At 43.9% G+C, this 14,217-nt stretch overlaps 2 protein-coding genes across 2 annotated transcripts; both read right to left on the reverse strand.

Moving 5' to 3' along the window:
• Positions 1-1,057: 1,057 nt before the first annotated feature.
• LOC141607997 (uncharacterized) lies at positions 1,058-1,492 on the reverse strand. The gene has a single exon (XM_074427349.1). The coding sequence runs from the start codon at positions 1,490-1,492 to the stop codon at positions 1,058-1,060; it is 435 nt and encodes a 144-aa protein (XP_074283450.1).
• A 10,272-nt stretch (positions 1,493-11,764) lies between these two features.
• LOC141607998 (uncharacterized) lies at positions 11,765-13,333 on the reverse strand. Its single transcript, XM_074427350.1, has 2 exons — positions 12,918-13,333; positions 11,765-12,806 (listed from the first exon to the last, which is right to left on the reverse strand). Exons 1-2 carry the CDS (start codon positions 13,331-13,333, stop codon positions 11,765-11,767), a joined length of 1,458 nt encoding a protein of 485 aa, XP_074283451.1.
• Positions 13,334-14,217: the final 884 nt, after the last annotated feature.

The following is a 14,217-nucleotide window of genomic DNA, read 5'->3' on the forward strand; positions in this document are numbered from 1 at the left end:
GGAGCAGACTGGTGAAGGTGCTGCTGCAACTCCTGAGGCTGTTCAGGTACCTGCAATAGAGAAGCAGATGGAGCACGGGGAGCAGAGCACTGGTCAGGATGCAGTTGTCGAGAGGATTGACCTCTCTTAAATTTTAAGTTGTCTGGGGACTTGGCCCTGTGTGGTGCAAGTTTGTAAAAACTCTTTTTCGTTTTTTTTATTTTGGCTCATTTTGTGCTGTTTGGTATGCGAGCATTAAACTCGATGGTGCCGCTTCGGTAGCAGTGCCTTAACTTAAAGTAGTTAAGGTTCAGGTTTTAGGCCCTCCTTTTGTTATACTTGCGTTTTTGCCATTGATTTACTGGAGTTGTGATTCCACATAGGTATATCCAGGAAGCCGACCTGTTCCAGTGCACGCTCTTGTTCCTGGTGACAGGTTTTTGATAACATATTTTACCCATGACGTAAAATATCTTATCACTAGGATTAGTTGACTGGAGCATACCTTCATTGACTGTTTCTGACTAACAAGGAATGTTGCGTTCCTGGTGGTTCCAGACGTTTGAAATTTAGTGCGTGCACCTTTTGCTCTACGTCATAGCTATGGAATTACTGAGATTAACGTTAAGGTATGGGTGGTATTAGTATGCCGTACCCTGCGCGCTACCTCGGCGTATGCTCCCCATGTGGCTTGACTTAAGATAAACGTCTTCGCAGCCTCACATGGCAGAGGCTGGACCCTCAAAGTGTTCCTTATCTGACAAGTAACCAACATTAGTACCAAAGCCTTTCTTCGTAGAAGCATGATAAACTCCAAAGTAGTGCAAATTACTTGGTGCTATCTCATGGTGTTCCAGGGAAACACCTGGATCTAGGAAGCCACAGCCTGGACTACTTGGTTTAAAAACGACTCTATTTGATTTAAAACATGAAAAACTAGGGAAAACAAAAGAAAAAAGTTTTCTAAAACACACCAATACCTAAAGCATGTACTAACCCCCACCCCCTTTTTTTGTTTTTTTTTTTTGCTTCACGGACTTTTGAAAGGTCCTTTGTACACTAAAGTTTTGGCACTTTGTCAGACAAAGTACCGTTTTAAGTGACGAATGTTCCAGGGTTTATCCAGGATTTGACCGTGCATGGTCATCAACCTGTATGCCCCATTCTTGACAATGCTTTCGACCTGGTATGGCCCTTCCCATTTGTAAGCGAACTTACCTGCCTTGTGGTTCTTGGTATTTTCGAATACCCTTCTGAGTACGAGGTCCCCTACTTCAAGGGTCCTGATCTTGACATTCTTGTTATACGTCCTTGCTACAGATTGTTTATACGACGCCATACGTATGTAGGCGCTTTCTCGCAGCTCATCAACTGTATCCAGGCTCCTAGCCATTTCGACCTTGTTCTGCTCTGCCGTCTGACAGCCGTATCTGTGCGTGGGCACCAGAACTTCTGAGGGTATCACTGCCTCTGCTCCGTATACGAGGCTAAATGGAGTCTGGCCTGTTGCCATTTTCGGTGTTGTTCTGTTTGACCAGAGTACTAATGGTAGTTCATCTACCCATTTCCCCCCAACTCTTCCACCCGTTTTCTGAGGTTCTCCACAATGATTTTGTTGCTGGACTCGGCTTGGCCGTTGGTTTGTGGATATCTAGGGGCTGATTTTCTCAGTGTTATGTTCCAGCGTGAACAGAAGCCCTCGGTGTTATCTGATATGAACTGGGATCCATTGTCACATATGATCTCATATGGTATCCCAAATCTGCTTATGATGTTGCGCTTGATAAAAGAGATCACCTGCCGTTCTTTTACCTCTGTCATTGCCTCTGTTTCAATCCACTTTGAGAAGTAATCAGTCATAACTAGCATATACACTCTGTTTCCTGGAGCCCTGGGCAGCTTACCTACTATGTCCATGCCCCACATCATGAATGGCCATGGAGAGATAATTGGATGCATTGGTTCTGCTGGCTGGTGGATTGCTGGAGCCGCTTTTTGACATGACTCACAGCGTTTGGCATGATTTATGGCATCTGCGCGCATGGTGGGCCAGAAATACCCATGTCTCAAGATTTTGTTAGACAGACTTCGTCCTCCAGCATGGTTCCTGCATTTTCCGCCGTGTACATCATGAAGCACCGTTTCTGCCTCCTCTTTGCTCAAGCACCTGAGGCATGGTCCTGCCAATGATTTTCTAAAGAGGATGTTATCAATCAAGATATACCTGGAGGCTTTTATTCTAAAACTTTGTGCTTCCTTTCTATGCTCAGGGAGTGTCCCATCCCTTAACCAATTTATGTATGGTACCCTCCAATCTGGATCCTGCTGCCCTACTGTGGAAACCAGAGTCCTGGCTCCCTGCGTATATTGCATGTGTACAGCCTCTTTCAATGGATTCTGATCTGGCTCCTTCTGGATGGATGGGGTCAATACATGGGTGATAGGTATATTTGACAGTTCTGTGGGCTGGAAGGTGGCCCCTAATGTTGCCAGGGCGTCTGCTTCCACGTTCTGATCTCGCGGCACCTGAGTTATCTTGAACGTTCTAAACATTGACTTTTGCTCTGTGGCTATCTTCAAGTAGGCTATCAACTTTGAATCACGTGCCATATATTCGTTATTTACATGATTTACCACAAGTAAGGAGTCACTATACACCCTCAGGTTCCTTACCTTAAGCCTCGACGCCATCTGCATCCCAAGTATAAAGGCTTCATACTCGGCTTCGTTGTTGGTTGCCTTGAACTCACACCTAATAGCTTGTACTATCATATCACCTTTAGGTGATCGAAGGACCAAACCTACACCGGCTCCCCTTGCATTTGAGGCTCCGTCAATGTATAGGGTCCATATCTCGCTATCCTGACTCCCCATTATTGTCAGCATTCCTTCTTCTGCCTCCCCACGGGTAGCAGGGCAGAAGTCAGAGACGAAATCTGCTAGGGCTTGGGATTTTATCGTTGTTCTGGGTTCGAATTGTAAGTCATACCCGCTAAGATGTACTGACCATTTAGTCATTCTTCCCGAAAGTTCAGGTTTCCTCATAATAGTCTTTAGCGGGTAGTTGGTTATTACATGGATGGTGTGAGATTCAAAGTACGGCCACAGTTTATAGGAAGCAGTAACCAAAGCCAATGCTAGTTTTTCAAAGGAAGTGTACCTAGTCTCTGCAGGAAGTAGAGACTTGCTAATGTAATACACAGGATGCTGCACTCCCTCTTGTTCTTTGACCAAGACTGCACTTACAGCTGCTCCCGTGACTGACAGGTACAGGAATAGTCGCTCCCCTTGCTCCGGCTTCGTGAGTAACGGTGGTGTGCTTAGATAGCTTTTGAGTTCCGCGAATGCCTTTTCATGTTCTTCGGTCCATTCGAATTTCTGACTTTTCCTCAATATATCATAGAACAGCTTGCACCTATCTGAAGCCCTTGATATGAACCTGTTTAGAGCCGCCACCTTCCCTGCCAGCCTTTGCACATCTTTTGGCTTCTGCGGTGATTCTAGCTGGAGTATTGCTTTTATCTGCTCCTTGCTTGCTTCAATTCCTCTCTGGGTCATCATATATCCTAAGAATTTTCCCGAGGATACTCCAAACGAGCACTTGGATGGATTAAGCTTCATTTTAAACTCCCTTAATGTCTGGAAGGTGTCCGCTAAGTGTTCCATATGCATTCTTGCTTTTCTGGACTTCACTACCATGTCATCTATTTATACTTCCATGGTTTTTCCTATTTGCTGCTTGAACATTTTATTTACCAATCGCTGGTAAGTGGACTCGACGTTCTTTAGGCCAAAGGGCATGACATTGTAACAATATATGCCTCTTTCTGACATGAATGTTGTTTTCTCTTGATCTTGAGGATGCATCTTGATCTGATTGTAGCCGCTCTAGGCGTCAAGGAAAGTAAGTACCTCGTGTCCCGCAGTAGCGTCCACCATTGCATCGATTTGTGGTAGTGGAAAGGGGTCCTTGGGACAAGCTTTGTTTAAATCGATGAAGTCTACGCATACCCTCCACTTGCCGTTCTTTTTGGGCACAACTACTGTGGGGTAATATCCGTATAAAACCCATAAATTTTAGGACTATAACGCAAAATTTAACATGTAATTTATGGTCATAAACAAAAATACAATAGAAACGATAAAGGTAAAGAATCAACCTCGGGTCCTAGTGCAATTCGGCAAAATGAATAGAAATCAACGTAGATTTCCTCCTAATTGTTGCACCCAAGACCGTCTGAGATTATGCCCTCGTGCTAGAAAAGTATTCTCTAATTGCCTTGCAATATTGAGAGAATTTGTTGTGAGTTTTACGAGATGTGAGATCTAGGTTTCAGAGGAAATTTTTCCAAAACCCTAGTTTTTGTGCAAAATGAATTGTCTAGGTCAAAAATGAGAGGAGCTCTCCTTTTCTTCCCCTTGCTCGGTCCGTGGGTTTGATTAGGGAGGGAGTGGGCTTTCCACTTCCTCCTTATTAAACTCGTGATCCGACTAGAATTGCTAAAACGTATATGACGCGGTTTTATTATAAATCGTCATCGGTTATCGGTTATTAAAATGTCAACTAATAACTCGGATTAGTTGAAATATTAATACATGTCCGACAAAGACAATATTGTATAATTAATTCAATATACATCAATTAAATATAATCGTTTATATTTAATTTACGAATTAACTGTTTAATTCGCCTTAGCCAATTTTATTTAATCCGTATTAAATTAAAATATCTCAACATCGCGTTTTGACTAGTTATTAGTCAATAACTCCGACTAACTGCTTAGTCAACTTTGGCATCAACATGACTGTATTTTCATACCGTCACATCTCTCAAACGTATCCTATAGGTGTGACTTTTAGGGACCAGTTGATCACCGCCATCTGTATGACAATAACGTCAAACTTACCTAGCAAGCCAACCGTTATTGATAAACGTGGACCAACTGATTATAATACAAACGTATAACCTTTGATCCTTTTAGAGATTTATAAGTCCTTGCACTAACTGTAAAGGACACCAGCCCCAACAAGCTCCCACTTGTCCGTACAAGTGTATGTGCAATGACGTTATCCGCACTAACTGGAGGACACAGCTCCAACAAACTCCCACTTGTCCGTACAAGTGTATGTGCGATAACCGATTCTCATATTCATTTAAAATTTCTCCCACTCAATGTAAAACAATTTGCAGATCCGGATCCGCAAAGGTCGTATTTTACAACCGATCTGTATCAAGAGTGGTTTCCCCGACTAGAGAGTAACTCAACTGATAAAACGAATTCGTATTCGAGCATGGCCATGCATTTCGATTCTGACTCCTCGAGTGGCCCTGAGAAATATTGAGTACCTGATAAAGGCTGAATATTTCCTTCAACTCGACTCCTTCCGATCTAAGCACAGCATGAAATGACCCAAAAAAAATCTACTTGGCCCCCTGTTACGGATGACCGTGAGAAAGAAACCAAAGTCACCCAAAATCTGCCTTAGTCTCAAGAGACAGTCGATAGTCAAAAGAATCGACTCTTAGGATCACCATGGAGGTCCTATCCACGACCTAGCACCGAATGTTATAAAACATTTAGGACTCCACGTCGATGTCACAATTGTGTCCTACGAAATATCCGTATAAATCGCCTCTGTGATTGGTCAGTCAACCTTTTGACTTATGGCTCGTTGAACCCACCATCAACCAACGTCACAAAATAATTACCTTGAGTTATCAGCTCACGTGGGCAATTAAGGACCAAAAATATAATGTTTGTTCAGTTCACTTTGTGGTGTTCAAAATTGTCGTACAAATCCACATGAAAAACAAAATATATAAATATCAAAATGATGATGTCGTATAGAGTACAAAAGAGAATGAATCTAATCCATAAAAGAGTACTACAACTCAGGAACACGTTTAATTCCCATGGAATTAACATGCCCTTCATGCTTATCTTGTCGTAATGGTTTAGTGAGAGGATCTGCTATATTATCTTCTGTAGCAATCTTTTCTATCACTACTTCCTTTTGCTCCACGTAATCTCGGATTAGATGAGCTTTCCGTTGTACATGTCTAGACTTGTTGCTAGACTTAGGCTCCTTAGCTTGGAAGATGGCACCTCTATTGTCACAATAGATGGTGATCGGGTCATTCGAACTAGGCACTACAGATAGTCCTTGTAAGAATTGACGCATCCATATCGCTTCCTTTGCGCTTCGGACGCGGCATAGTACTCGGACTCTGTCGTAGAATCTCTTTGTAACACTTTGTTTGGAACTCTTCCAGTGATGACTGCGCCATTAAGAGTAAAAACGAATCCAGACCGAGATTTCGAGTCATCTCGATCCGTTTGGAAGCTAGCATCTCTGCAGAAACCGGTTGCGCATAGCTTTTGATCGCCTCCATAAGTCAATGCCCAATCTTTAGTCCTCCGTAGGTACTTAAGAATGTTCTTGACACCATCCAATGTGATTCACCTGGATGCTGTTGGAATCGACTTGTCATACTCAATGCATATGCCACGTCCGGGCGTGTGCATATCATGGCATACATGATTGATCCTATAGCCGAGGCATAAGGAATCCGTGTCATGCGCTCTTTCTCTTCCGGTGTCTCGGGTGCCCGAGACTTGCTCAAATGCACCCCTGGAGCCATAGGAAGAAACCCCTTTTTGGAGTTAGTCATCTTGAATCTCTCTAGTATCTTGTCTATATAAGACTCTGATGAGAGATAACATCCGACGTGATCTATCTCGATAGATACGGATGCCCAAAATTCTTTGTGCCTCACCCAGATCTTTCATCTGGAAATGGTTCTTCAACCATACTTTTACCGAAGTTAAGAGAGGTATGTCATTCCCAATCAGGAGTATGTCATCAACATACAATATTAGGAAGACAATCTTGCTCCCACTCGACTTGATATATAGACATGGTTCCTCGACCGATCGAGTAAATCCATTTTCTTTTATCACTTGGTCGAAGCGATGATTCCAACTCCGAGATGCTTGCTTAAGTCCATAAATGGAACGCTTAAGCTTGCACACTTTCTTAGGATGTTCAGGATCGATGAAACCTTCGGGTTGTACCATGTACAACTCTTCCTCCAAATAACCGTTTAAGAAGGCGGTTTTCACATCCATCTGCCAAATTTCATAGTCATGAAAAGCGGCAATCGCTAAGATAATCCGAATGGAACGCAAAGATGACTACGGGTGCAAATATTTCATCGTAGTGCAAACCTGGCACTTGGGTGAAACCTTTAGCAACTAGTCGTGCTTTATAGATATCTTGTTGACCTTCCACGAAATGCTTTATCTTGTAAAGCCATTTGCATTGAAGGGGACGAACCTTAGCAGGTAAGTCAACAAGATCCCATACGTTGTTCTCATACATGGAGTCCATCTCGGATTGCATGGCCTCAAGCCATAGCTTTGAGTCAGAACTGGTCATGGCACCTTTATAGGTTGCGGGTTCACTACTTGTTAAGAGTAGTATGTCATCTATGTCATGTTCCTCGACCATACCAATGTATCTGTCCGGAGGAATAGAGATTCTCCCCGACCTCCTAGGTTCCTCAGGAATATTCACCGCAGCCGGGATTGAAGGAATTGGTTCCTCCAATGGTTGCTCGGTATTTGGTTCTGGAACCTCCGACAGCTCGAAGGTTCTATCACTCTTTGCATTCTCGAGAAATTCCTTCTCTAAGAATGTCGCACTAGCCGCAACAAATACACGTTGTTCGGTTGGCGAATAAAAGTAATGACCAAGTGTTCCTTTAGGATAACCTATAAAGTATGTCTTGACCGATCGCGGGCCGAGCTTATCCTCGTGTCTCCACTTGACATAAGCCTCGCAGCCCCAAACCCGTATAAAGGACAAGTTAGGGACCGTTCCCTTCCATAGTTCATATGGAGTCTTGTCAACAGCTTTAGACGGACTTCGGTTAAGTATTAGAGCGGTGACGAGAAGAGCATAACCCCACAATGAGTCGTGCAACACTGTGTGACTCATCATGGATCGAACCATATCAAGTAGTGTTCGATTTCTCCGTTCGGACACACCATTCAACCGAGGTGTTCCGGTGGAGTTAACGTAAGGCAATCCCACGGTCTTTGAGGTGTTGATCAAACTCGTGAGAAAGATACTCGCCACCACGGTCCGAGCGCGTGTTTTAATCTTTCTTCCCGAGAGGTTACTGTACCCAATTCTGGTATTCCTTGAACTTCTCAAAGGATTCACTTTTGTGCTTCATTAAGTAGACATAGCCATATCTACTTAAATCGTCCGTGAAAGTGATGAAATACCTATAGCCTTCTCGTGCGGTGATTGACATAGGTCCACACACATCCGTATGTATGAGTCCTAATAGGTCAGCAGCGTGCATTCCAACACCTTTGAAGGAAATTCGAGTCATCTTACCGATGAGACATGATTCACACGTGCCAAATGATTGAAAATCAAAGGCCGAGATAGCTCTAATCTTTATGAGCTGTATTACGCGTTTCTCATTAATGTGTCCCATACGGCAGTGCCAAAGGTATGTTTGATCTTTGTCACCGACCTTTAACTTCTTATTCATTACGTGTAATATTTCGGTGGTCTGATCTAAAACATAAATTCCGTTCATGGAGACTGCCTTGCCATAAATCATATCGTGTAATGAGAAAATGCAAGTATTATTCTCTATTACAAATGAAAAACCAAGTTTGTCAAGTGCAGAAACTGAAATAATGTTTTTAGAAAGACTGGGTACATAATAGCAGTTATATAAAAATAACTCAAATCCGCTAGGAAGCTGGATCACGTATGTTCCCCTCGAGACGGCAGCCACTCGTGCTCCATTCCCGACACGCAGGTCCACCTCACCCTTTACGAGGGGTTCGATGTTTCGGAGCCCCTGCACATGATTACACAGATGAGAACCACAACCAGTATCTAGTACCCAAGTTCCGTAACTTGCGTGGTTAATCTCAATCATATGAATAGAAGTAGAAGAGGAAGAAGACATACCAACAGGTTTAACGCGACCTGCTTTTATGTCCTCATGGTAAACAGGACATGTACACCTCCAATGCCCAGTCTTGTGGCAATGATGGCATTCCATGTTATCGGTCTTGCTCTTTGTCGCGCCTGATGAGTTGCTCGACTCACCAGGCCCACTCTTACCTGATCCCGACTTCTTAAACTTCGGTTTACCTCTTTGCTAGGCCTGGCTGAACTTTGCCCTTTCCCTTGCCCTTGTTTGACACAACGAGAACATCTTGTTTCAGGCTCCCACTGAACTTCATGTCCTTCTCGGTCTGCACGAGAAGGGAGTGTAGTTCATGAGGACTTTTCTTCAAATCATTCATATAGTAATTCGCTCTAAAGAGCGCAAAACCATCGTGGAGTGAATGAAGCATGCGGTCAATTACGATGTTCTCGCTGATTTTACAATCAAGCGCCTCCAGTTTCTCGACATTCTCAATCATGCTGAGAATGTGTGGGCTAACCGGTTGGCCCTTCTGGAGTCTCGCATCAAAGAAGCGAGTGGTATGCTCATAGGTCACGATTCTCGGTGCTTTCGAGAATTCCTTGGTGAGCGTGGTGAAAATCTTGTTCGCACCTTGGGCTATGAAGCGTTTCTGCAAATTGGGTTCCATTGCAAAAATGAGTACGTTCTTTACCGCACCTGCTTCCATGGCGAAATCGTTATACTTGTCGATCTCGTTAATTCCAGCCGTGGGGCCTGGGTTTGGCGGGATGGGCTCAGTCAGATATTTGAGCTTCCCGTCAGCAGCGGTAGCATTCCGTAATGTTGCCTCCCAGTCCGCGAAGTTTGATCCATCATTCTTCAGTCGAGTAGACTGATTCATCTGATTCATGAAGATCCAAAGCCAGGACTCTCGGTCCAATGTGACACTTGGCATTGGGTCGTCAGCACGGCCAGCCATTATGTTATTAGCAGTTTAAATTATCGTGATCTACACTGAAAAAGAAAGGAAAAACAAAACGAAATAAGCAACTCATCGAGGTACGCCGTGAGCCAAAAAAAACAAACCCAAAAAAAAACAAAGGCTGCCTCATTGCCGTGAGCAAAATTAGCCAAAACAAAACCACGATTTGACAAAACCAATTGCAATTTGAACATAATCCGTATTAAAACAAAAATTACAATTGATAAAACTTTTAACATATTGCAATGAATATCGATTACAAAACAATATGCAAAGAACAAATCGAAAACAAAACAAAACATCAACCGTCTGATCAGACGAAAACCAAAGGGGCACGGTTTTCAAGAAAAACGCAACAGCCACAAAAAAAAATTTCTGCCGTGAGCCAATAGCTGCTGCCGCACGGTTTTTCAAGCAAAAAAAATCATCGATTCAATTTGTTTAATGAAAATTAACATGATAAAATTACGTGGCCTCGCTCTGATACCACTTGTGGGGTAATATCCGTATAAAACCCATAAATTTTAGGACTATAACGCAAAATTTAACATGTAATTTATGGTCATAAACAAAAATACAATAGAAACGATAAAGGTAAAGAATCAACCTCGGGTCCTAGTGCAATTCGGCAAAATGAATAGAAATCAACGTAGATTTCCTCCTAATTGTTGCACCCAAGACCGTCTGAGATTATGCCCTCGTGCTAGAAAAGTATTCTCTAATTGCCTTGCAATATTGAGAGAATTTGTTGTGAGTTTTACGATATGTGAGATCTAGGTTTCAGAGGAAATTTTTCCAAAACCCTAGTTTTTGTGCAAAATGAATTGTCTAGGTCAAAAATGAGAGGAGCTCTCCTTTTCTTCCCCTTGCTCGGTCCGTGGGTTTGATTAGGGAGGGAGTGGGCTTTCCACTTCCTCCTTATTAAACTCGTGATCCGACTAGAATTGCTAAAACGTATATGACGCGGTTTTATTATAAATCGTCATCGGTTATCGGTTATTAAAATGTCAACTAATAACTCGGATTAGTTGAAATATTAATACATGTCCGACAAAGACAATATTGTATAATTAATTCAATATACATCAATTAAATATAATCGTTTATATTTAATTTACGAATTAACTGTTTAATTCGCCTTAGCCAATTTTATTTAATCCGTATTAAATTAAAATATCTCAACATCGCGTTTTGACTAGTTATTAGTCAATAACTCCGACTAACTACTTAGTCAACTTTGGCATCAACATGACTGTATTTTCATACCGTCACATCTCTCAAACGTATCCTATAGGTGTGACTTTTAGGGACCAGTTGATCACCGCCATCTGTATGACAATAACGTCAAACTTAGCTAGCAAGCCAACCGTTATTGATAAACGTGGACCAACTGATTATAATACAAACGTATACCCTTTGATCCTTTTAGAGATTTATAAGTCCTTGCACTAACTGTAAAGGACACCAGCCCCAACAACTACCACATTAGAAAGCCATTCGGGGTAGCTAACTTCTCTAATTTTACCTACTGCCAAGAGACTGTCTACTTCTTTATTAATGACTTCGTTTCGTTCTGCCGCGAATTTCCTTCTCTTCTGTTGTACTGGGGTGCAGCCTGGGTTCACACTTAGCTTATGTAAAATAACGGATGGGTCTATACCTACCATATCGTCGTGGGACCAGGCGAAACAGTCCATGTTGGTTTTCAGAAATTGAGTCAGCTGGCTGCGTAGCTCTTCACTGTAAGTTGCTCCAATTAATACTGTCCTATCCAGGTGCTCCTCGTTCAGGTGGACCTGGTCTAGTTCCTCAGAGGGAGGCCCCTTGTATTCTTTCGAGGTGCCCTGGTCCTGTAATTGCTATGAGGGGAGCCTGGTTGTAGCTTTGAGGGCTTGAGTGTAGCAGTTCCTGGATTCCTCTCGATCCCCTTTTACTGTGACGGTACCCCATGGTGTTGGGAACTTGAGACACTGATGATATGTTGAGGGCACCGCCTTCATCTGATGTAGCCATGGTCTTCCTAGTATCACGTTGTAAGTGGTCAGACCTTCAATGACTAAGTACCTTACCAATTTATTAACTCCTTCGATGTACGTTGGGATGGTTATCTCACCCACCGAATACACAGTCTCACCACTGAATCCCACCAGGGGTACAGATTTCTTTATCAGGTTCTCTTTATCTAAACCAATGGTTTTGAGGGTTTCAAGCATGATGAGGTTCACAGAACTCCCTGTATCCACTAATGTTTTTCGTACGGTGCAATTGCCAATGGATAACGTGATAGTTAGGGCATCGTCGTGTTGCTCTGCACCGCATTCTATGTCGGTTTCGTCAAAAGTTACCGGGGGTAAATTGCTCTGGCTTACTCTGTATGAAGTTTCTGGATGATCCCCTTTACTTCTGGTGGCTTTCCTCTTAGCGGTGGAATATGTCAAACCTGATAGCTCGGACCCGCCTGTTATCACGTTAATAATTTTCGTGCATATGGGTGGAGCAGAAGGAAGGAAGCACCGATTTGTCGCTTCTCTCCGTCCCCGCTTGCCCCCACGTGATAACAGGTGGTCCAAGTTTCCCCTGCGTACCTGGAACTTTACTTCCTTTCGCAACCTGTAGAAGTCTTCTGTCCTGTGACCTATGTCCTGATGCCATTCGCATCTCTTGCTGCTGTCTCTATCATCGTTGGGTCGATCCTGAGTGGGAGGCTTTGGCCACCTAACCTGATCACCTAGGCCTCTTAGCGATTTCAGCAATCCTTCCATTCCCGTGTTGAATCCGTACTCAGATAGCTTAGGAGGATGATGGGAGTCGTCAACTTGCTGGGTTTTTTCTGCTATTCTGCTAATATTAGGTCTGTTGTATGGCTTAGCTCGCTCGTCTTTCTTTTCTATTGGGATTTTCCTGCCAGGTTTGTCGAAGTTTGTTATTCCCTTTCTAGCTTGTATATCTTCTTCCAATCTTAATGCTGCTGTAGCTCTCTGCTAGACTTCTTCGAATCTCTCACAAGGGTACATCGTTAATTCTTTGTAGAGGTTTGACTCCTTATCCAAGCCCTGCCTGAAGACGTTGATGGCCGTGGACATATCGCAGCCTCGAATTGAAACTTTCTCTGCATTGAACCTGGTAACGTAATCCTTGATTGATTCACCTATTTCCTGAACGATCCTATACAGATCACTTGGCTGCTTTGGTGTTCTCCGGCTGCTGGAGAACTGCTGATTGAACGCGTTGACCAAATCGGCGAATAAAGATATGGTCCCGTTAGGCAAGACGACGAACCATTGTAGTGCTGCTCCGGTTAGGGTCGAACCAAATCCTTTACACATACATGCCTCCTTTGAGGCTCCTGTGGCAGTGGTAACCATCATTTTCTGCTTGAATTGGCTAATGTGATCGCAGAGGTCTGTGGTTCCATCGAAGAGGGTCATTGTTGGGACATTAAATCCTTTTGTAAGGCCACTGTAGCTATATCGTCAGTAAACGACGAGTCAACGTAGCTTTCTGGTATGGCCATCTCCATAGGTAGCGGCATTCCTGGGACCCTTCGGAGGAGGCTTCGTAGTTCCTGGTATTGTTGTTCTATGTATGTCTCTCTCCCGGCAGGTCGCAGATGCTCTTGTGACTGATGTTCGGCTCCTCGTACGAAGTTCTGTTGTCCCAAGACTGCTGGTTGGCGTATCTGCGATGCTGCTGCAGCCGGGCCGCTTTCCCAGGTATACTCAGCTTGATTTGTAACCGGGACCCTGATCATCGGGACCGCAGCTGCTGCTCTGCTCTGCTGGCGCCCTTCTGCATCTGACGTGGGTGTTGGCTCTTGGTGGGCTAGCTCCTCATCTGGTGTTAATGCCCCCAGCCCTGTTGGGACCAGGCCTCCTCTTGGCTGTGGTGTTGCGTCCATGTCCAGCCTAAGTGCCACTTCGCGTGGCAACACCCGCGTCTGCCTCCGATCCCCACTTTCTCCTTGTGGCCTCCCGGATCTGTCTTCCTGCTTCCAAGGGGCCAAATTAGCGGCATGGCTCCTTAACTCGTTGATCTGTGCTCGGAGGAGATTGTTGTCCTCTTCCATCTGGGATCTCATGCTTCTATTCTCGTTCTACATAGTCCGGATTGTCCTTGCTAATGTGTCCAATCCGCTTATCATGATGCTGGTGGGACTCGGAGGAGCCTGAGCCTGTTACCTAGATTGTGCTCCCCTTTCAGGCTGTGCGACTCCTTGCCGTCCCTGGACGACTAATGAATCTCTAGTCTGGACTCTCTCCGAAGATGGGCTTGCTGCTACCTGGGAACTTTGGCTTTGCTTAACTGCTGGTAT

This window comes from Silene latifolia, chromosome 10 (genome assembly GCF_048544455.1).
Source record: "Silene latifolia isolate original U9 population chromosome 10, ASM4854445v1, whole genome shotgun sequence".
Lineage (NCBI taxonomy): Eukaryota > Viridiplantae > Streptophyta > Magnoliopsida > Caryophyllales > Caryophyllaceae > Silene > Silene latifolia.

Bases quoted from the DNA above. Each gene is read 5' to 3' on its own strand.
- LOC141607998 (XM_074427350.1), bottom strand. From the start codon at position 13,333: ATGACCCTCTTCGATGGAACCACAGACCTCTGCGATCACATTAGCCAA. The intron at 12,807-12,917 runs GTACCCTTGTGA...CAAACCTGGCAG, and splicing joins CTCTACAAAGAATTAACGAT to GAAAATCCCAATAGAAAAGA.
- LOC141607997 (XM_074427349.1), bottom strand. From the start codon at position 1,492: ATGGCAACAGGCCAGACTCCATTTAGCCTCGTATACGGAGCAGAGGCA.